This window comes from Gadus macrocephalus, chromosome 1, assembly GCF_031168955.1.
Source record: "Gadus macrocephalus chromosome 1, ASM3116895v1".
In the NCBI taxonomy this organism is placed as follows: domain Eukaryota; kingdom Metazoa; phylum Chordata; class Actinopteri; order Gadiformes; family Gadidae; genus Gadus; species Gadus macrocephalus.
This window is the reverse complement of record NC_082382.1, coordinates 20,715,003-20,736,444: the sequence shown is the minus strand read 5'-3', so window position 1 is coordinate 20,736,444 and position 21,442 is coordinate 20,715,003. Positions and strand designations below refer to the sequence as shown.

Genomic DNA, 21,442 nt, shown 5'->3' with positions numbered 1-21,442 from the left:
CCTGGGAAACGGCTTTCTGCGACTGTGAACATGTTTCGGAACAAACACAGAGCAGGGGGAGTGTGTGCGACGGCTCCCAGCGCGGCGACGGGTCGCCAGGGGACGTTGATGGCGAAACAGCTTGAGCACCCGTCGCCACCGGGCACAGCATCTGCCGGCGCACCACGCCACGGCGACAACAAAACAAAAAACATCATGAACACGATGATGATGATGATGATGATGATGAGGTCTTCTGTTGGAATGCCAAGAATTGTTCGCTTGTCGGCCTCCTCCTCCTCCTCCTCCTCCTCCTCCTTCTCCCTCGTAACCATGACAATTGAGGGCAGAGTAAATGGGTGGTAGTGATGGTGTCGAGGGGTGGATGATGGGTGGGTTGGTGGGCGGATGACATTAAAATATCATCAGCCCGGGGGACCGTGCCGCTCGGAGCAGCGGCCCCCGGCCCGGCGGCGGGATGAGGAGGAGGGATGAGGAGGAGGGATGAGGAGGAGGGATGAGGGGGCCTGGGGCTCTCCACCGGCTGACAGACAACGAGCTACAACGCGGAGAAGGAGAACAGGCCGGCGCACAGGGGACACATTAACGGCTAGAAACACGGGAACCCCAAGGCGGGAGGCGGGCGGCGGTGGACGGAGACTCGGGAGGGACCTTTTTCCCTGGACTTGGAGGTAAGAGTTGAACGATAGACGGCCTTCGTTATACAGCTGCTCCAATTTAGAATCTGATGCCATACGACCTGATGTCTTGTGACCTGATGTCATGTGACCTGATGTCATGTGACCTGATGTCACGGGACGACATGTGCAAACCATATGCAACATGGAATGAGGTGAGGAGTAGTTCATTCTTGGCATAGACTGTACAATGTACTGTATCGGCGCAGTGACCCGTTGGTTTACACACAACAGTTACACACAACAGAAAACGCTGATTTTGCGTGAATGGGTACCTCAATTGCCTTCAGACCAGCTATAGGCTTTTGAGGCACTCATAGGCTGTTTGATTAACTACATGTTAGTCACTTCCACCAGAGCTTCACAAACAGGTGGTCATGGCTGCTGATTGGTCCAACATTAAGTCAAAAGGAAGCTCCAACAAATAAAAGGCTTTAGAAGTCCCACAACAACCCCCGAACAAGCTACAAGCAGCATCAAAGGACATCAGGAAAAGATAATGATGTCGTAAAATGAAAAATATTACATTCTCTCAAAATGTCATCCCCCTATTGCAAAGACCTCCTGCAGCGCCATGGCATTAACAAGTTTGGAGGGATTTTGTTTTGCAGTGTAGGTTGTCTGCTTTACAATAGTTGGTTGACTCTTCAAAGTTTTATGCATGTATAATGTTTGTGTTGAGAATAGCTCAAAGACTAAACCTTACAAATATCCTTGATTCATCAGCCATGCCATGATCAAACGATGTTTTATTTAATTATTCATTAATAAAAACATAAGGGCCTCCTGGAAAATGCGGTATTAAAAGACAACACAACACAAATGGGATTTGGAAATGTTTTTGAAACACAGAGGCACATAAAATATGAATGCTGTTGAGAAACAAAATAAAACATATCCTTAATTTGGAACTTATGTTGTAAGTCGTCGACCGTTAGATTAAACAAGTGAGGAGCGAAACGAAGCGTGCCTATGAATGTTTGTGTTCCACTGGGATTCCAGAACCTGCCAGCTCAAATCCAGCACGCCCAACAGCACAACACCAACAGCAGCACGAAAGCCGGCGAGACCACCGTCCACCTTCGCCCCCCGCCCCCCCCCCCCCCCATCACCTTGATTCCCTCCGACACCCGCCCCAACACCAGAGGGTCAGCCAGACCCCTCATCTTAGGCCTTATACATAGCATAAGCAGCTCAGGCAGGTGAACAGCGAATGCAGGATCAACGATTCAACACGGTTCTTATGATTAACACGCTCCTTGTGTCTCAATCTACATGTTACCTTGTGGGTTTCTAAAAAAAAACTTTGCACTCTTAAAACGAAATTAGCCTCAAACCGATACCACCATATATTCGGCTACCTGACGTGTTTGCGGCGGGTCAACTTTGCGCTGACTAACAAGGGGACAGCCTCTTCATATCCAACATACATTATGCAATTCCTCAGAATGACCCAGATGTTGTTGGCCATGTTTTTTGTTTTGAAAACAATCACGGCAGGCGCGGTGCCTGAAACGATACACAAGAAACTACGTGCACGTCCCTTCACGACAGATGCTTGCCTGTTTTTTGTCACTCTTGCAAAATCCAGGGGATTCGCATTACTCTGACGTTTAGTTCAATACCAAACCCCTCGTTGTACTTGGAGCAATTCCTCTCACAGAAGCTGTGCTTTTATGAATGGTGGACACCTTTACCTCAATGAAGCATCTTACAACCATACCATGAGTGGATCCGTTCCGGGGATCAGTCCCCTAACCCTGGCAGTGTTGGTGCCATTGACTCCCAGTGCAGCTAGGGCAGGACCACTTAAGACTGTGATGCATTGTGCTCGAGCTGGCTTGTAAAGGGTCCATGAGGGCTGTTTATAGACATGTGTACATCTCTTTGTCATTGGCTATTCAGACCACGCCCGTCCACACAATATGAATCATACAATCGATGGCTCAATCGCCTAGTTTGCGGCAGGCTGAACATCAGCATGCAGAGACCCCTCCCCTGGGTTAGGCATCTACAAGACAGGCGGTGGGGAGCTGATGGATCCCAGCGATTGTTCCATTTTAATTAGGTGTCTCGATTTACATTAGATATCCATATGTCTCACGTCCCTCATATTAGTCCTTGATTAATCAGCAAGTCTTTATCAGGCGTAGTATAAACCGGTCTAGGCACGCCGCGCTGAGGGCCAGCCGCCGGGAGCAGCAGGAGACTTATTTAACGTAGCGCCAAGCGAGAACCTTTCACAAGGCGCACGTGACCCACGAAACGGAGCGCAATTATGCTAAGATATACACGCACACCTGCTACAGCTCCGCCGGTGACTGCTGTACGGCTTTTGTTACGCCAATAGATTTAAAACACTGTGCGAGTCTCCTGACAAGTCAGTCCCAGTGAGAAAAAGAAAGAAAGGAAGAAGGCTTAGTCTGTGTGTAGAGAACGCTGACGGGACCGGTTTTGACAAGCTCCTGTCCTCCTGTCCTGGTTTCAATTGCCGCCAATTAAAAAGTGATTCCCACCGAATGAGATCCCGAGAGCTGAAGAAAGCTCCGCTAACTATCCGGTAATGGACTTCAGTGATCAGTCTGCATACAAGCAGAGGACGCTCACCTTAGGTGTGGTGCAGCGATACCAGACGTGTGTCTCACGCTCCCAGGCCTCGGCCGCCCTAAAAGCCGACAGAAACTATGCGACTTTGAACAAGCAGATTCATCATTCGGGCCTTCCTACCAGTCATTTGTCTAACGTATGCTTCAAACCCATGGAATAAGTCATATGCCACTGATCCACAGAAACAAATTTGCCTTTGGACAAATTGAATGTTTTGACTGTTTGACGCCGACGACAGTCAGCCTGCTCTGTGTTTGAACAGTGGTTCTCTGGAGAAATGTGGATTTATGAACCAACAATGTTCCAAAGTGCCTGATTAATACCTTGGTTTCAAAATAAACCAGAGCACCCGGTGAATTCAGACAGCAAAAAATGAAAACAACTTTGACTCGTACTGCGGGACGTAGTACGAGTGTGTTGCCTGTTGGTCCTTAAAAAGATTCATTGCAACAAATACTTGCTTTTGAACCACTCAAAACACAATTTCCCAACTAAAACACCCAGAGCCGGTCAACTGAGGCAAGGGGCTTATACTCTACACTTTTGGGCCGGATAATAAAAACATTAGTTGTTTGTCAGGGACAAGGCACAAAGCATTGTTAAGGGTTCAAAAACATGACACAGATGTGCTGCAAGTAGGGTATCTAGCCATGGCTACAGTGCAAACCCTCGTCTAGCTCAGGCTTATCTACATTAAAACAACGGTCAATACAAACGAGCAGGGAAACAGTACAAGACGACCGTTGTTAGGGCCAACGTTAACCTCCACAGTATGAGGCCAACACATCCTCGTCTGCTAAGTAACAGCAAATAAGTTCCTAGAGATTCCGGAGATTCCTCGATGCGTCACCGTGACCCAGGCATCAACTGACACATGGCTGCTGAAAATAAAGAAATAATCTGCCACGGTGGATCTATCTCTGGCCGGACATGAAGGCATCATAAAGACCGGACGGCTGAATAAATAAATCAATATGTAATGGAGGAGAAGACAGGAGCACGGTCTTCTCCTGGCGTGGCGTCCTTGGACTGCGATACAGGTAGGATTGGAAGTGACAAGTCAAAACCCAGAGGAAATACACGTCGGGAACGACAGAAGTGGAGTGCACTATGAAAAATGGTGTGCGTAGAATAAATCCTGCTCACTCTCTCTACCTACCCCTCTCTCTCTCCTCATAGTTTTTTCTCTTTCTCCCTTTATCTCTCCTGGACTCCTCATATACGTCTCTCTCTCTCTTTCCATCCATCTCCAGGAGTTGGGCAGACCCAGGGGAGAGTGGAACTAGTGGGACCACTGCTGTGTGTGTGTGTGTGTGTGTGTGTGTGTGTGTGTGTGTGTGTGTGTGTGTGTGTGTGTGTGTGTGTGTGTGTGTGTGTGTGTGTGTGTGTGTGTGTGTGTGTGTGTGTGTGTGTGTGTGTGTGTGCTAGGAAGAGGATTACGGCAAGAAGTAAGTCAAGTGTGATACAGACACACATACACTTCTTCATCCATCCTGCTCTCACGAGTCCCCTGGCTGGGAATAACTAGCTTCCACCTGTGTGTGTCTGAGTGCACACACACTAGAGCCCGACCGATATATCGGCAGGCCGATATTATCGGCCGATATTAGGCATTTTTCAAACTATTCGGTATCGGCATTATAATGGCCGATAAATGAATATTAAAAAAAAAATTGTCCACCAGAGGGCGCTCTAACGCCCCAAACCCGCTGATTCAGGCAGAGTGAATGACGGAGATCGACGGAGATCATCGGTGTTCATAGCTGTGTTCGAAATCATTCCCTATCACGGATATAGTGCACTATATAGGGGACTCGCCATTTTGCAGTGGTGTTCGAATTCTCAGTGGTTAATTTCATGCACTAAAATTTGAGTGTACATACGATGTTCCCTACTTGTTACTCCGTATACCACAATGCAATGCGGTAGTGTTCTTCCGGAGGAGAAGAAGAAGCTGAATAACCGCGAAAACGAATACATTTAATGATGGAGTCTCCGGCTTTCGTTTAGAGATGTCAACAATTTAATTGGGAGTTAACATAGAAAATGTAATATTCAAAATTAATAAAAAAAACTTGATCAAGGAAATGTTGCATTCAACATCAATACAAGCTCCAGCTTTCCTCGGGATTGACCGGTTTGTTTACATGATGTGGGAGCATCTGTCTGCGTCACACAAATACCCGGCGCATTTACTGACGCAAATGACGCTTAGAAATGTTCAGCGTAGTGTCCGAATTCTCGTTTGTTCGTTCCCTATATAGTGCACTATATCATAAACACTATATAGGGAATAGTGAGGGAGTGAATAGGGAATGATTTCCAACACAGCTCATGTGTGCAAGTGTGTTCATGGTAAGTTGGCAACTGTCACAAGACATACATTGCTTGAATAACAATTAAAAGAACATCCCCATCAATTCTCTAAAGTCGATAAGCATGACTTAATTCATGACTACCATGTCCAGTTTTGCTGTTGTTATGTGTTAGTTGAGAGTGAAAAGGATTTAAAGGATAACTACAAATAACCAATGTTAGGGAAATCTGTGTTTTGTTGCGCGTTTCTGGATTTTTTTTTTTATATATATATATCGGCATATCGGATTTTTTAATCACAAAATATTCGTATCGGTATCGGCCTTAAAAATCCTATATCGGTCGGGCTCTAACACACACACACACACACACACACACACACACACACACACACACACACACACACACACACACACACACACACACACACACACACACACACACACACACACACACACACACACACACACACACACACACGTAAAACTGTTTAGGAACAACTGCTGGGCGCCATGTTTCCTCCCAGAGGAGTTGAAATATTGATCATCCCCAGCACAGCAGGACAGCAAGCGAGGTAAGCCCATCATGCTCTAGCCATCCATAATTCACGCCGATATCTCTCCACTTGGCCGCCACTAGATACCAGGGACACAGGCTTACACCTCCACCACCTAAACATAGCCCGACATAAATGCTACTGGGGGTTGTTCATCGCTTCCATCATTTCCCCGCATTAAGAGAGAGAAGTGGGACGTGCAAGGATGGCCCGCTACAGACAGTTATTGGTCCCGATTCAATCGTCTACATCATGTATCCGATTGGCTGATATTGTTGCGAGGAGGTGATGTCACAACGTTGCAGTAGAGCTCAATGTCTCGAGCTTGCTTAGGATTTAAGAGAAAAAGGGGGCGAAGCACAGGTTGATGGTGTCGTATTAAAGTTTATGAATAAAACTCTGCCTTTTTTTCCCCATTAACAAGGATGACCATTCATCAAACTCTGCTCTGATCAACGGACCGAAGTGATGTCTGGAGGCTAAATGTTATACTTTGAGGAAACAAATATTGAATGCATTTTCTACAGTAATCTGGATCAAGCCGGAGCTCATGGTTTCTTTCGTCGATAGCCCACAAGCCCTGGCCCCCGCTGGGTAGGCCTCCATCTAGCCCCTGATCCCAGGGTGCACCTGATAACAAGACCCCCTGAACGTGGACATGTTGAGCCGTCCCAGGCTCATACGGTGATAAGGGGCTGGATAGATCAGCTCGATGTTCCAGCGAGCCAGAGAGCCAAAACCAGACAGAGAAAGAGAGAGATCAGGCATGAACAGATGCAATAAAAAGACAAAGTGGGAGGTTAAAATTGGGACAGGAACTGGAAGAAGAAGTGAAACCGAAATACTTGTTTACTCGTCATACATAAGAAAGCGTCAGAACAAACATCTTCAGGAGGGTGTTGTGGTGCCTTTCAGAAGAATAATGTCGGGTTATTTTTAAAGCACAACTCTGTCAAGACATTGCAACAGCAAACGAGTCACACGGTACAGTGTATCAAAGAAGTCAAAAGAATATTCAAACAAAACTCAGAGAAAGATAAAGGATTACACAGATGAAGATGAGGAAGTGGATTTTTGAACGGGTGAATTTTCATGGCGAACATGCAGCAACACACACACTCCCAGAATAAACGCAGTGGATTCTTTAGATGCAAACCCAGAAGCTATAGTGCAAAACCATAGGGAGGGCTGACAGACCCATTCTCACACGCATGCCGTCTACGCACTTTGCCTTGCACTTCGATGCATTGCCATAAAGTTGGACTCCTGTGAACGTGTGACTGTTTGAGTGTGTGTGCGTGCGTGCGTGCTTGCGTGTCACACCAGTTTGGGCAGGGAGGGAAAACAGGCACCCACACCCACAAGCCAACCTAGTCGGGCCCTCTTCCGAGAAGCCCTTCAGGCGAACAGCGTGGAGGATAAGCAGCAGAAGAAGGCACTGGGTCCCTGCGAAGGCAGAGAGCTAAAATGGAGTGATCACAAAGAGAGGCAGAGTGGATAGATGAACATTCTCCCTGTCTCTCTCGCCCCCTCGTTCTCTTTCTCACTCTCTCACTTTCGGCGTCTTGACACTGCCTCCCTCACGGCCCAACAGTGCCCTCTGGTGCCCACCGATGGTACCGTCCCCGACGGGACCAAGTGACAAATAAGATATGAAGATGGAATAAATAAGAGCCAGAATGACAGAGTTGCAAGAACCAAAGGCTAAAAGGTGTCATGAGGAGTGCGATTTCTACACCGGCTACATAGAAGTACTCGGAAATGAGACAAATGAGGTTTCTCGATTCCACCTTGCAACACAGATCTTCCTGAAAGAGGGCTTTGGTAACACATTATGTTTCAATGAGCAGTGTGCAGGAAGGCTGCTTTTGAAGACGCTCTGACTGAAAGAGGGAGCCTCGATCCGAGTTCTGGTTCCGACATCTGCGATAACAACTCCAGAGGCTGAAGGCAAGTGGCACACGGAGCCGTAGCCAGGGTTTGAAAAATAGTGAGGCGGTGAGGCTCAGTTGCGGGGGTTCAGGTTTGCTGTGGGGGGGGGGGGGGGGGGCACGCACCCCCAGACGACACCAATAGCATCCAGCTTTAGCACCAGAGCCGGGGCCTGTGGTGTGGCAGATCTTTTTTTCGACGTTTTACATCACAGTCGGCCCCTAGCTGCCCGAGTCTAGTTTTTCAACGTACATTTTGCTTGTTCGATTTCAATAAAATAATGAATTACTAAGATTAATGCCAGTGCCCGTTGGCTACGGGCACGCCTGCCTCCACAAACGTCCAGACGCTCTCTTCAGCACGGCGCTGGATGAGAGACGTAGCAGAGAGGGGGGGGGGGGGGGGGGGTCGTAGCAGAAAGGAGAAATGAGGGAGGAAACAGAGTTCTTTATTTCGTTTGGTGGTTCTAGCGGGTCGTCTTCCCCATCATATTAAAACTCATCCATCATAGCCGTGTGGTGAGGGGGGGGGGGGGATAATGTTGGCAATTTCGTTCTACACTCCCCGGTGGCATGGGGAAAAACAGCTCCCACCCTCCCCCTACTCATCCAACGTTAGCAGGAAATCAAACAGCAGTTTGCCACTCATAAACATCAACACGAATGCCAGCACACCGGGCTAAATCCAATAAGAGCGCCCATGAGGTACTTCCTGCCCTCGTTCCGCCCCCTCTGGGCAGGTGGGGGCGGAGCTCAGCTTCTCACTTTATCATCCTGATAGGATCTGATGGGGGGTCCCCGTTATTAGCTGGGGTGACTAATGGGCCCTGGATGCTTATGGTGAGGGGTTCATATGGGCCACGGCTATCATGTCGGATCAAAGCCGGGGGGGCTAACTGCCGCCGCGGCCGAACACTGGAAAAGAACAAGCGGAGGAAGGGCGAGGTTGAAGTGGACGGACGGACGGATACGTGCAGCGGGGCGGAGACGGGGGAAATCACGCCAGCGAGGCTGTGAGTCATCGCGTGCTAACGAGACCGCTTTCGACAGCCGCTTTTACATCCAGAGACGGATGGATCCCGTGGTGCGCCCGTGTCTGAGATGAGATGACGCGCGCGCACGTACACGCACACGCACACACACACAAGTATGGGATTAGGTGGGGTTCAGACAATTTCATCAGGGGGTCCCAGCTTAGTGAATGGCACCTCTACTGCTAAATGGAGAAAAAGCTAAATATCTTGTTTTTCTGCATTTCGTTTTTTTAAACATGGACATGAACTTTTGGAGGACAAATAATGAATAATAACTGCTGAGGGCTCGGATAATTTTTTAGCACTATTAGTCACTGTATAAACACAACTAATATTTCTCCATGAATTAATAATGCCATGTTTTAGCATCCTACTTCCATTAAATTGTCATTTGGTTTGATTTGACAAACTGGAACACTTCAAATAGAGCATGCCTCAACCTTTTATCACCGTAATTAATCAGAGCTACCACATTTTCTCTCGCAGTATGACAATATATTAATTTAGTGACGAGGTGATCAAAAAGTCTTTTAACTATAATGTTGAATTACCAGCCAGCACCTGGACATAGATGTGCATATACATTTTGTGGGGCTTCAACGATGGTAATCAATCACTGTGCTCTTTGTCGACAAATACAACTTGATTAAAAAAGGTTTATCAAATATTAAGAAAACCGTTTTCCTTTTCGTTAAAGAATCGGGCGGATGGCCACGTCCCGGGGACCCGATTCTCAACATAACTAAATGCTCGTTGTATAGCCCGGACACGCGGTAACATTGTTGATGAGGTGCAGCTAGCGGAAGCCTCAGTGGGCTACGCCTTTGACGTACAGAGGCACGCCACGGCGTACCCACAAATCTATCCTTCCACAGCTTGAGTTTCCCCTTCTGTTTACCCAGAATAAAGCCTGCTGAGGCTGAGATTGCTCTTCCCAGAGTCGCCTCTGTGCTCCCTGACACCGTCACAAGAGGCAGGCTTGTTTGGCCCTGATTAGATGACAATATGTGCAAAGAGCGGCTCCAGATCTGCGTGGATAAGTAGTGAAAGGAGGACAGAGTGGAGGGAGGCTGGCGGCGAAGTAAACAGAAAACGCCAGAGGAATCCTCTGAGGATACAATGGGGGGGGCCCACGCTCATATTTGAGCAAACCACTTTCATAAATATCCTGCCGGTTCAAAGTAAACACGACTAAATTCGGTCTTCGACCGGGCGGTTATAGGGACTTTTTTTGGTTCTCCATTATATCAGCACTGAGATAATTATTTTGCACGACCTCTTTCACAATTTAAAAAGTGTCAGTTGGGAAGCCACCTCAAATCAGAGCATTTAATCAGACTAGGAGATAATTGTCACCCCTCAAAGTATTGCAATCCCGCTGGCTGACAAATAAGCAGTTGTGACCAAAACAAGATAGAAACAGTGTTCACAACCCCATTATGAATGACTGAACAACAGCATTTCACCACCGTTCTCTCACAATTCAAGTGACCCTTATGGTCCAGTGTTTCAGTGAACCCCGAGTAGAGATAGCACACACACCAAGTGGGGTGCCATGGGTGGACAGGAATGAATTGTATGCGTGATAACCTCTGACCCTAAATCCTTATCGTGGTGGTATCGCTATCGAAAAAAACATATTTTGTCTTGTTTTGCTGGACTGAGAGAGCCATGTTGAGAATTACAACTAGCAAGTTACATGGGCCTTACTCACAGAAGCCATCTCCAGGATTAGCAGAGCTAGCCTTTTTGAAGCAGGTGTCCTAGCAGGCTAACACAGCTGGTAGCTCATTAAAGTCATCATATTCCATTTAGCTAGATTGCCAGTGTACCAGTACTGACAAAACAATGCATGCCATACTGGTCCTTTGGATTAGCCGTTATGGAAACAACAGTCCATAAGATGTTAATTATTTACCAAAACTTGACGAGGGATAGGATTAAAGGTCCAACTTCACAAGTCGTTATCTCTTTATTACACGCAGCTGGGAGAGGAGAACAATTAGCAAGACTTTCTGCAGTCCTCTGAAGAGGGAAAAAAATAAGGTATAATTCCACTTATATAAAGGCATAAAGGCACACAGAATGTTGTGAATGTAAGTCGTGGAAATTGAGGTAATAACCAGACTTGTTCACCTGACTGGGAATGCAGAAACACAGTCGAAACACAGATGAAAGACTACAGCCGTTCCAAAAAGTATGGGTCACTCTGAGAGGTTGAAACGTTGTTGAGGATTTATAAGGAGGTCATAAGGGGATCACATGGTTAATAAATGACCAATAGGATTGAAACAAAATGTTCAAAGAGTAAAAATAACAATGTAATTAATGGGAGGAGATGCACCTGAAAGTTGGCACTAGAAGGTTTTCATACCCATCTCGTGGGCCCCATAACAACGCATGAATCAATGACAATGTTCCCTTTGGCACTCCCAGCCATAGACGCCTCTATATTTGATCCAATTTCCAATGTGTAACTGCATATTTCATCATCAAAGCCCACTTTTCAATATCTTGCCATCAAAGATTTGTTTCTCTAGTCTCGAAAAGTAATACGGGGAACCAGCAACATTTGGAAATTGAAAACTCCTATATGGCAGCGCTGCAGTGATTTTCATGAACAGGTTTATTTAATTGGACAGCACAGATCAGCTGCAAGAAAATGCAACAGACATGAAGGTATGGGAGAAGAAAGTATTTACTCCATTTGTTACCAAAGTGCTGATAAGTAAAAGGGCCCCTATTTCACCAGCAGGTTTGAATGTGATGAGACAAATGAAGATGATTCAAAAATCTTCCCAGCCCTTTGACTTAGTGACATCCAGAGTGGGAATGTCAACCTAGACGTTTGATGAATAGATAAGTCTACAAGTTGCTACAGATCAATGGGTAAGCTTGTAGACTGATCTATCCTGCATACATCTCGGTGGACCCTCCCACTTGGGATGTCACTATGTCAAACATGCTTTGTTATTTGTTCTTCCGAGTAGTTAATCCTCCAATTCGATGGGCGGCTGAACGTACGTATGTACGTATGTATGCACATGTTTGTGTGTGTGTCTGTGAGGTTACATGCTCTTCTACAAAATATCTTCCATGAAGACAACTATAAAGCTACAGGCACTCCTATCACTGTTGGTTTAAAACCCCTCTTAATGGACCCGTAATGTGCTTCTCAGAAGATCCATTATCCATCAACACCTCTCTCTCCCAGGCAATGGCAAACGATATTGCCAACATTCATGAGAGATCTTGTGCCACAATCCTTGAAGAAGGATGCAGAGACTGTAATCTTTCTGCTTGTGTAGTTATGCGCTGCACATTTAGCCTATTGTCCGTGGCATGTACCACACAACAACACACCAATGAGAGAATAATTAAGTTGGCTGAACAGAGTGCTGACATGGAGTTTCACAATACAGCTTTGGGGCCGTAAGCCTGCGAATACACTCACGTATCATTCCGACTAATGCAATCTGGGTTGATTACAAAGTAGAGGGTTAAGAGGACCCAACAACGCCTTAATTGTCCTGGAGAAGCTTTGTTTTTAGTGTTCACCTGCAATGAGGGAATGGGTCAATAGAGGGATAACAACAAAACTAGCACAACGTGTGCCGCTTTGGAAACGGCAGATCTGAATAACGTTTCACAGTACACACTCTGTGTACTGCCCTGCTGAGGACTGCGGGCGAGTGGGGGGCCATTACAATACAGCCGGCAGCGTTCAGCACTGGCAAAGTGTTCTTTAAGGAGTGCTTCTGAAGACGGGCTAAAGATTAGTTTTCTTTATTTTTTGGTATAATTGTAAATAATTAATACCGCACAATGTACTTGGGTTTAATAAAGAGCAGGTAGAAGTTTGGCGGCTGGCCCGGATCTACGTTGAATTACGTCCCTTGACGAGACCTCCTCCGGGGTCTGATATCACATCTCATTACCGGGGCACAGAGCGGCAACTTATTCTGGTATGAACCTCTCGCTGTACAACACATCCACTGACTTGTGAGTCATAGCCTTTTAAGATTTTCTTCTTTTAGTCTGGATTTGTAACTCCTGGCTGTCCTTCAGAGGCCAGTGAAAAACCACAGTGGCTAACAGCATAGGGAAACGATCCAGTATCCCCGTCACTCTGATAGAGAGATGAATTCACGGCCCCCCGTTGTGCGGCCTCCATCGGGTCGGCCTTCTCATTAGTTTGGTTTGGAAGGGGAGAGGAAACGTACACGATGACGGCAAAACACTCAAACAATGTGAGGAGGGATCCTTTTATTTTACTGCTAATGATTACGACCTTCAGGTAGAACAAAATGGAGGCGTCTGTGGGCGTTTGCTATACACTCAAGACGTGAAGTCAATTGTTGTTACGAACAATAAGCCACGTTTAAATGGTTTCATTCCTGGAATGGAAATCGTGTGTGTTGCGTTGTCAGGCCAACACATTTCTCAAGACTCTTACAGAGCGCTGCAGAGTTAGGCTGCTGCATAGTTACTGCAGGCTATGAATCACAGGAGCCAGAAAACTGTGTGGCGGTGACAAATTGAAGCAATTAAATGCCAACCTGTCTGAAATGAAAACACCACGGTGCTTCATCAGAGGAGCGGTTGGTCGTCAGGCAAAAGACTGGTGGTTGTCATAGAGGTGGAACTGGTAATGGCCACAACTACAAATAGATTTTTTTAGTTGGCCAATATAATGGGTCATATAATGGACTGTAGGCCAAAATAAAGTAGGTAGACCAACTGTGTCCCATATATGTCGTTTTAAAAGAATAACACACTCTAGACCATAGTTTAACAATGATTTATAATGAAATTAAAGAATAATTATTGAAATCCTGTAAGTAATCCATGCTATGTTTTGTCCCAACCAAATATCGTTAGCTATCATAAGCTAGTTATTGTGAGCTGGATATTTGGGTTGTTTTACTCCCAGGATGGAAACGGTAGATTGCTGTTACTAGATCCCAAAGGGGTAAAGCACGGAAGGCCAGAGGCCAGGGGCAAACTACTTCCGGGCTTTCACCCTGACCCCGTGGCATCTAGCATCAACCCTCTGTCATCATGATTGATGGCACACTGACAAAATGTAAGTAGCGTTTTTGGTTGGACAGTACTTCACCAATCAGATGAAGGCCAAGATACTTCAGTGCCTTCACCCAGTGGGATCAAACGCAGACATGGGTAAAAGGTGAGTTGGGGCCATCTCTTTTTGGGGTCAAAAGAAGGCTGCTATCCAAAGTCAGCAACGTGAAGACATCACAGAGTCGTACACCTTAGGTCATAGGTTTACATAAAAAATATTCCATCCCTACTTTTACAGCGCTACAATTAATAATAGTCCTACATGTATCGCATGTTAGTCAAATGGTTGTTAATGGTGTAAGATTCCCGAATGAAAGGTTCCGAGTTCAATCTCCAATGTGGAATCTAGCCTTAGGCATCCTTGAGCAATATGCCCTAAAGATGCATACTGTTAATGAATATATATGCATTATGATTGATGCATCTAACCAATGAGAACAATCAGATTTCTGAATCAATGAATCATGGATGGGGCAAGTTAGTGTCATGCATATTTAATGTAGCTACCTCGTTGAACTGTATCTTGTGGTTGCTTTTCATCCTTTGGTTGGAGCTTTTCCATGTCTTCCCGAAGAAGTGCAGGTGGTTTCTATCAAACAAAGTCACCCGCAACTGGTAAGTGACACCTCGGTCTATCTCTGATGTCGCCTCAGCCGTCTTGTGTGGGTGTGGGGGTTGGAGGGGAGAGACAGATTAGAGAAAAATAAATCACAATATGGTAAGCGGATAGCTGTAGTGGCATTGCTAATATAACAGCGCCGTTTGGCGCACTGGGAAATAAAGTGAGGTATGGAGACACAGATATACCTGTTGTATGTGAGGTCCAGTGACACGGTTTAGGAGGATTTGAAAGCCGTGAGATGCAGTGAGATGAGCCTCCTGAGATTGACGTACTGTCTGGCTGTGCGGGGGAATTACCCGGGCTCTCTCAAAGACTTCTCTCCAACTCTCTGTCTTACAGGACATGTTTTATAGTTGTTCTTGTTTTAAGAATGTGACATATAAATTCGGCATTGTTGCCCCCGTAAAAGAACTGTTGAAAACAACCCGGTTCGAGTGTATGCGTGTTTTCAAAGCCGAAATATATTCAAAATCATGGCCGCCATATTGTAACCACATACCATTTATTCGATTCATGGGTGTTATCATAATAATTAATATATACTCGAGCAACAATAACATGCATGTCAAGCTACGTTGTGAATATATCTTTGTTTATTAGTTTGTCTCCTTGTTTTAATTCTTATTCTATTCCCGATGTGCGAATATTATATAATATAAAATAGTTATGGTAGTACTGGGACCCTTCTCACTTGGTTTCTCCCGTGGCTTGGCATACGTTGCTATGGCAATATTTGGGTTGTTATAGATTTCTTCTTCAGAGTTGTTAATAGTACATTAAAAGAAGTATAAAGATGCACCGCCGCCTCGTGGCCACTCTGGGTGGCACCAATCAAATGCATTTTTTTTTAATATATCCTAGGTCCAATGGAAACAAATAACGGGTATGAATGTTGTTACACATACAATATACATGCTACATACCGGTTCAGTTGTGAAAACCTCAACAACCCCATGGGAATATCGTCAAACCACCCATGGTAGATATTAAAGTTATTATACTTCGTTATTTATTTCAGAAACCTACAATGACCTGCCGACGGGCGCACAACAGTTCCGTTTGGTGTGAAGGCCTCTGTCTTTTCGGCCGGGGGGGGAGGGCTCTCCAAGCAGCCCTCCGGGTGTGTACAGTAGTAGTAGTAGTAGTAGTAGTAGTAGTAGTAGTAGTAGTAGTAGTAGTAGTAGTAGTAGTAGTAGTAGTATAGGGCTACTTTGTGTCGGAAGCAGGCCGCGGAGATGTGCGCACTCGAGAGCACCAAATCTGTAAAACTTAGGAGTTTCGGGGAAACTAACAAATACGGAGTTGCCGCCAAAGATTTGAAAGAATTGCTCAAAAAGGGTTGCAAGTTGTTAAAGGTAAGACTTTCTATGTAGCCTATCTATTCATCTTTCGTTCGGGTAACCGACCCGTCAACAACAACCCTCGGACTTAAAACCACATTTGAACCCGCTTGCACCGCAGAAGCCGATGAATTGCGCTCGGGTCTGCACGTACGATGACGGGACCGAGCTGACGGAGGAGTACTTTAAAACTCTACCGCGTAACGTGGAGCTGGTGCTGCTATCGGGGGACGAGGCTTGGAACGGATGTAAGTAACCCAGTAAAGCGACTTTTGAAGTCACATGGTGACCATATATTTAGTACAACGTATTTGCTTGTTTTGGGAGGTCATGGTGGCAGTTTTTATTGTTGCAAACTGTGGGTGCTTTTCTAAACAGAAAGTATTTTCCTTATCTGATCTACATTTCCCATTGTGTTTTTCAGTCATGGATGAAATCGCTGGACTGCTGAGCAAAGACCGGACGTCAAGTCAGCTCCTTGAGGCGGCGAGGTATTTCCGCTCCGATGATCGGTCCGCCAAGCGGCGTAAGCTGCTGGCAGACAGTCTGGTCGGCCTGGAGGATCACTCAGAGATGGAGAGCAGGGAGGACGACCAAGAGTGGTTTGAAGGTGAAGGACGACCTATAGGCTAATTATAATCATTTCAATAGGGGTGTACCCATACCAGGGGAGACATAAACTCTGTAGAAAAAAATGTTTTACTATTCTAAATATTTTCGAAGACAACATATCATACATCATACACTTTAATATAGAGAATATAGTTTGTCCTCAGAATTAGAGGTCCTATGGCATGAAAAATTCACTTTCCAACCTTAATGAGTTTTCCTAGCGTGCCTATGGTCCCTCAGTAGCTAGAAATGGCGTTAGGTGTAAAACGAGCACTAGCTATCCTGCTCTGCCTTTGAAAATACAAAGCTCAGACGCGCAGATTTGGAGTTTTCCCGTGTCGTCATACGGGGACATGTTACCTCCCCTTTCTCTGCTTTGCCCAATGAGTTACGACTGTGTGTGTGTGTGTGTGTGTGTGTGTGTGTGTGTGTGTGTGTGTGTGTGTGTGTGTGTGTGTGTGTGTGTGTGTGTGTGTGTGTGTGTGTGTGTGTGTGTGTGTGTGTGTGTGTGTGTGTGTGTGTGTGTGTGTGTGTGTGTGTGTGTGTGTGTGTGTGTGTGTGTGTGTGTGTGTGTGTGTGTGTGTGTGTGTGTGTGAATACACACACTGTAACGCAAGTGTTGCACACTTCTTTGTTATTTGGATAACCGTTCTGCTGTTGGTGTTATGACGCATAACACGTCAGGTTCTCTGACATCTCTGGTATTTCCACAACGAGACTGTAGTGGGGGTTATCTCAGCCATGGTTGAGAAGGAATTGGGGGAAAAGGAACTTTGGCTATGACTCCCTGAAGTACATGAACTGCGACATGGAGGAGAAAGGGATTCTTGCCCGTGATTTTCTCCCACTGGAGCCCTGCTGCCGAGGCATCGCCACCGCGGGGCGGTGGTGCCTCGGCTCTGCCCGCTGCCCGCTGCCGCGGGCCACCACCGCCGCGGGCCACTACCGTCTCGGCACTGCCCGCTGCCGAGGCGGTGGTCCCTCGGCAGCGGGCAGCGAGGCTCCGGCGGGAGACAATCGCGGGCAACAATCCCTTTCTCCTCCATGTCTCGGTTCAGTCTACTTCAGATTGATGAGGAAGTGGAAGAAGCAGAGACGCTTGAGATTCATAATGTCGTCTGGAGGCGCACACAGCTTTTGGCCGTGATAATATGTATTATATCATATAGATATATATGTATAATATGATATTATTTAGATATAGAGCTCCAGGACTCCCGCCGGAGCACCCGGAGTGTTCTAGATTATTTACAGAACACAGCCAAAGGCTGTGAGCCTTGCCATTGCGATACATCCACTGTAAACAGAGCGCATGGTACCGTGGCCGCAAGCTGGTCAGGCCCCACCCCCACCCTTGACCCACCTCTTCCCTCCCCATTTGCATTAAAGCTACAGACACCGAAACGGTGTGTTTGGGGAAAGCTCAATGTGCGAGTGGCTGTAATTCTGCACCACAGCTGAATTTCGGGAACGTCTTCAAATACTGTGTTAGGGGTCCACTAATATCTATATTAAAGCATCCATAAAGTAGCATGCCATGGGACCTTTAAATGGTCAGTCTCGGGTCTAAGTCAAGATCTTTAATGCATTGTACTGGAAGCTTGGTTAATACCTACACGTACAAGCCACATAAAGATGATCATATTTTGGCAAATTATTTTCATAAAGGTTTGATTTAATGGGTCCCAGTATGGGCTGTGTGTATTTAGATCTCTGGCATTCATAAAAAGAACACAGCCGTAATGAATGAGGTCGGCCTGTGCTAACCCTGCAGTGAGCGCACGAGTGCCTGATGCAAGAAGGGGAGATGTAAAAGTGCCATTAAAACTTTATTGAGCCCTTAGAATAAAATGTACTGCAATCTTGAGTGCCTTGATCCCAGACGAACCCTGAACTCAAACTTACTCCCTACTTCAGGCCTGCTCCCGCGTTTCAAGACCAAGTCGGCCTACATGAAGTCCAACTGTGAGCGCAGAATCCGGGGGTATATGACGGAGGTAAATGCCAAACTCATTAACATGATATTCTTAAAATGCATTATGTTCCGTTTCCTAAAGCTAGATGGTTTTTTTTGGTCTACATTTCTTTGCAAATACTTCGGTTTGACCTCTTATGTGTTGCAGCATCACTTGTAAGTTGCTTTGGAAAAGTCTGCCTAATATACAATCGAAGAACGCACATATCAAACTGCACTGCATGCAAACTGCATCTGTTTCAGCTGTTTCGGCTTTGGTTTTTGTAGTGGCTATACAGAAAACAATGTTTCTGTTTAGGAAAACATAGTCAATCCAATATTTGCACTGTGGCCCCAGACAAGACCCAATTTAGACCCGGTTCACAGAGGGGAACAACATGTGTGGCTCATAACATAAATAATGGGTCATTTTTGCGGTATGGCATGCAGTATATAGACCCAACTAGACAAGTAAATATACATTGACCAGGCTGGTGTTGCTGGTGTTTAGATGACAAACAACACCAAATGCTGGTGTTTGTCATCTAAACACTTAGATGAGCTACATTCAAAGGGATTGTTTTACATTCACAACATAGCTACGTCAAGACACGCAACGTTTCAGTTGTCCAATCTGCCACCAGTCATACACGAATCCACTGCTAAGATGTGCATAGGCATGGGGAGAGACATTGTACCATAGCCGCCCTTTGAACAGAACTTAATTGATAGTGTAATTGATGTAAACCACACCCTCCTCCTCCTCAGCTGGAAGTCGCGAAGATCAGCAGCCAGAGCCCCAGGGTGAAGGAGGAGTTTGCCAAGACGGCGCGTGGCATCACAGACCTCCTGAAGGCGGACAGGTACAACGGACGCTACTTCGACCGCAGCGAGGTGGAGGAGAAGAACCGCCTGTGTACCGCCCAGGGCTGGTTCACCTGCCAGGTGACACACTCTCACCCCCGTGGCAGCACTTTGTATTAGCGCTATTGCATTTGGCTCATCATTAATCATCCGTCTTAACTTAAAAGCTTGAATTCTCGAGGGTGACTGCAAGCGTCAACTCACAACACAGCTCGTAAATACCATTCTTTGTACATTGATTATGTAATAAAAATACATTTTGTGACACGCCATGTGGAATTCATAACGAACCTCGCAGTCTCTCTCGCTTCTTCTCTTAATTAATTAGGACCCTGTAGTCTCTCACTGTCGCCCCCCAACATTATTTTCAACCTACTAGGGGGCTTTTGACCAGGACCTATGCAAGTCCCTCCACTCCATCAATCCCTATGGCAACAAAGAAAGCCGGATCAACTTCGGCACATGGAACCTGGATCACAGGTAAGCTCGTCTTTGAGGAAGTACATTCCCAAGCACCAACAGCAGGCGTTCCGAGTCAATAAAACCTTTGGACAGTTATACACAGAGAGAATTCCATGAATCAAAATGGCTAGTTTTATCCGTAATGATAAGGAATTAGGCAGACAGTAATATGTTTATATTTCCCAGAGATGATCAACATTTCAACCCAAGATTCAAAAATTTTAATTACAGTTTCGGGGTCTTTTCTATGTGTTCTTGAAATAATTCCTTTGACTTGCTTCTTAACATTTCTTAAACCGCAGACACTGACTTCTCTTCAGCAAGAGAGCCATCAGTGAGATGACCGTATATTCAGAAGTACACGCCAACGACCCCACCGCCATCTTGTTCTCCTTCTGGTGTGAGCAGGATCGAGAAGAAGAGGACGGTGATCCCAGCGCTGGTGGACGCCGTGCAGAACCACCAGAGCAGCGCCATCAACCTCACCTACTTCTACCGCCTGCTGTTCACCACCGACAACCTGAGGCTGGTGCACTTCGTGTGCCACAAGAAGGTGCCCCACCTCCTGCAGTGCGACAGCAAGAAGATGTACAAGCGGGCCACCAAGACCCCCAAGCCCAAGACCCCCGGCAAGGGGAAGCGCCCTCGTATTAAATGAATTGTTTATTAAAGGGTGAAATAACACCAGGTGTCGAGTGTGATTAGCCGTTACAAGCCGTTTTCAAAATCTCCCTCTACTGACATCACAAGTGGGCATGTCCACTACCAGCCTACCCGGTGGACTGTAGCAAACGTTGCTCATCTATCCGTCACACATCTAGGTGGACACGCCCACTTGTGATGTCAGAAGAGGCAGATTTTCAAACGGCTTGTAACGGCTAAGCACACTCACACCTGGTGGTATAATGCGTCACCTTTAATGCTATTCTTTGTGCATTTTAATTCATTTCCGTTGAATGGAGAAGAACTGTAAATATTCTCTCACTAGTGTTGATAAACTATTGTTGAGAAGCTGAGAAAATTGTTGCTGTGAGAAATGCATTGTGTTTACGGGTTGGTGAAGTAAGAAAGCACGCATCAGCTGAGCTTCCAAGCAAAAAAAGGCAGGGCCGTTTATTTGTTTGGCACTGGAACAATAAAGTACATTCTTGGACTATTATGGTTATTGGACGTATTTGCGTTCAAGCAGCGCTGATGCATTCATATAAACAAACCATTAAGCATAAATAAAAGGCAGATGGTAAATCAAGACTACAAACATAATGCCATCTGGTTGGTCTCTACAATTATAAAATATACAACAGATTACTGCTAATATGAATAGTAATTTTTTAGTGCAATGATTTAGAATCTCAATGGATGGAAGGTACAAAGTGGCTCTCGCA

General features: G+C 45.9%; 1 protein-coding gene across 2 annotated transcripts; it reads left to right on the top strand.

Moving 5' to 3' along the window:
- The first annotated feature begins 15,608 nt into the window (after nt 1-15,608).
- Nucleotides 15,609-21,216, top strand: dffb (DNA fragmentation factor, beta polypeptide (caspase-activated DNase)). Of its 2 annotated transcripts, XM_060052513.1 has the most exons (8): nt 15,609-15,949; nt 15,980-16,180; nt 16,287-16,413; nt 16,590-16,775; nt 18,695-18,774; nt 19,500-19,676; nt 19,975-20,075; nt 20,466-21,216. In XM_060052513.1, exons 2-8 carry the CDS (start codon nt 16,061-16,063, stop codon nt 20,713-20,715), a joined length of 1,041 nt encoding a protein of 346 aa, XP_059908496.1. In that variant the 5' UTR covers nt 15,609-15,949; nt 15,980-16,060; the 3' UTR covers nt 20,716-21,216. The 2 variants fall into 2 exon arrangements, with proteins under 2 accessions (XP_059908496.1, XP_059908490.1); XM_060052507.1 differs by having other exon boundaries at nt 15,610-16,180.
- The last annotated feature ends 226 nt before the right edge of the window (nt 21,217-21,442 follow it).

Coding starts and splice junctions, on each gene's coding strand:
- dffb (XM_060052513.1), top strand. CDS start 16,061: ATGTGCGCACTCGAGAGCACCAAATCTGTAAAACTTAGGAGTTTCGGG. Junction 16,181..16,286: donor AGGGTTGCAAGTTGTTAAAG/GTAAGACTTTCT, acceptor CTTGCACCGCAG/AAGCCGATGAATTGCGCTCG. Junction 16,414..16,589: donor GGACGAGGCTTGGAACGGAT/GTAAGTAACCCA, acceptor TGTGTTTTTCAG/TCATGGATGAAATCGCTGGA.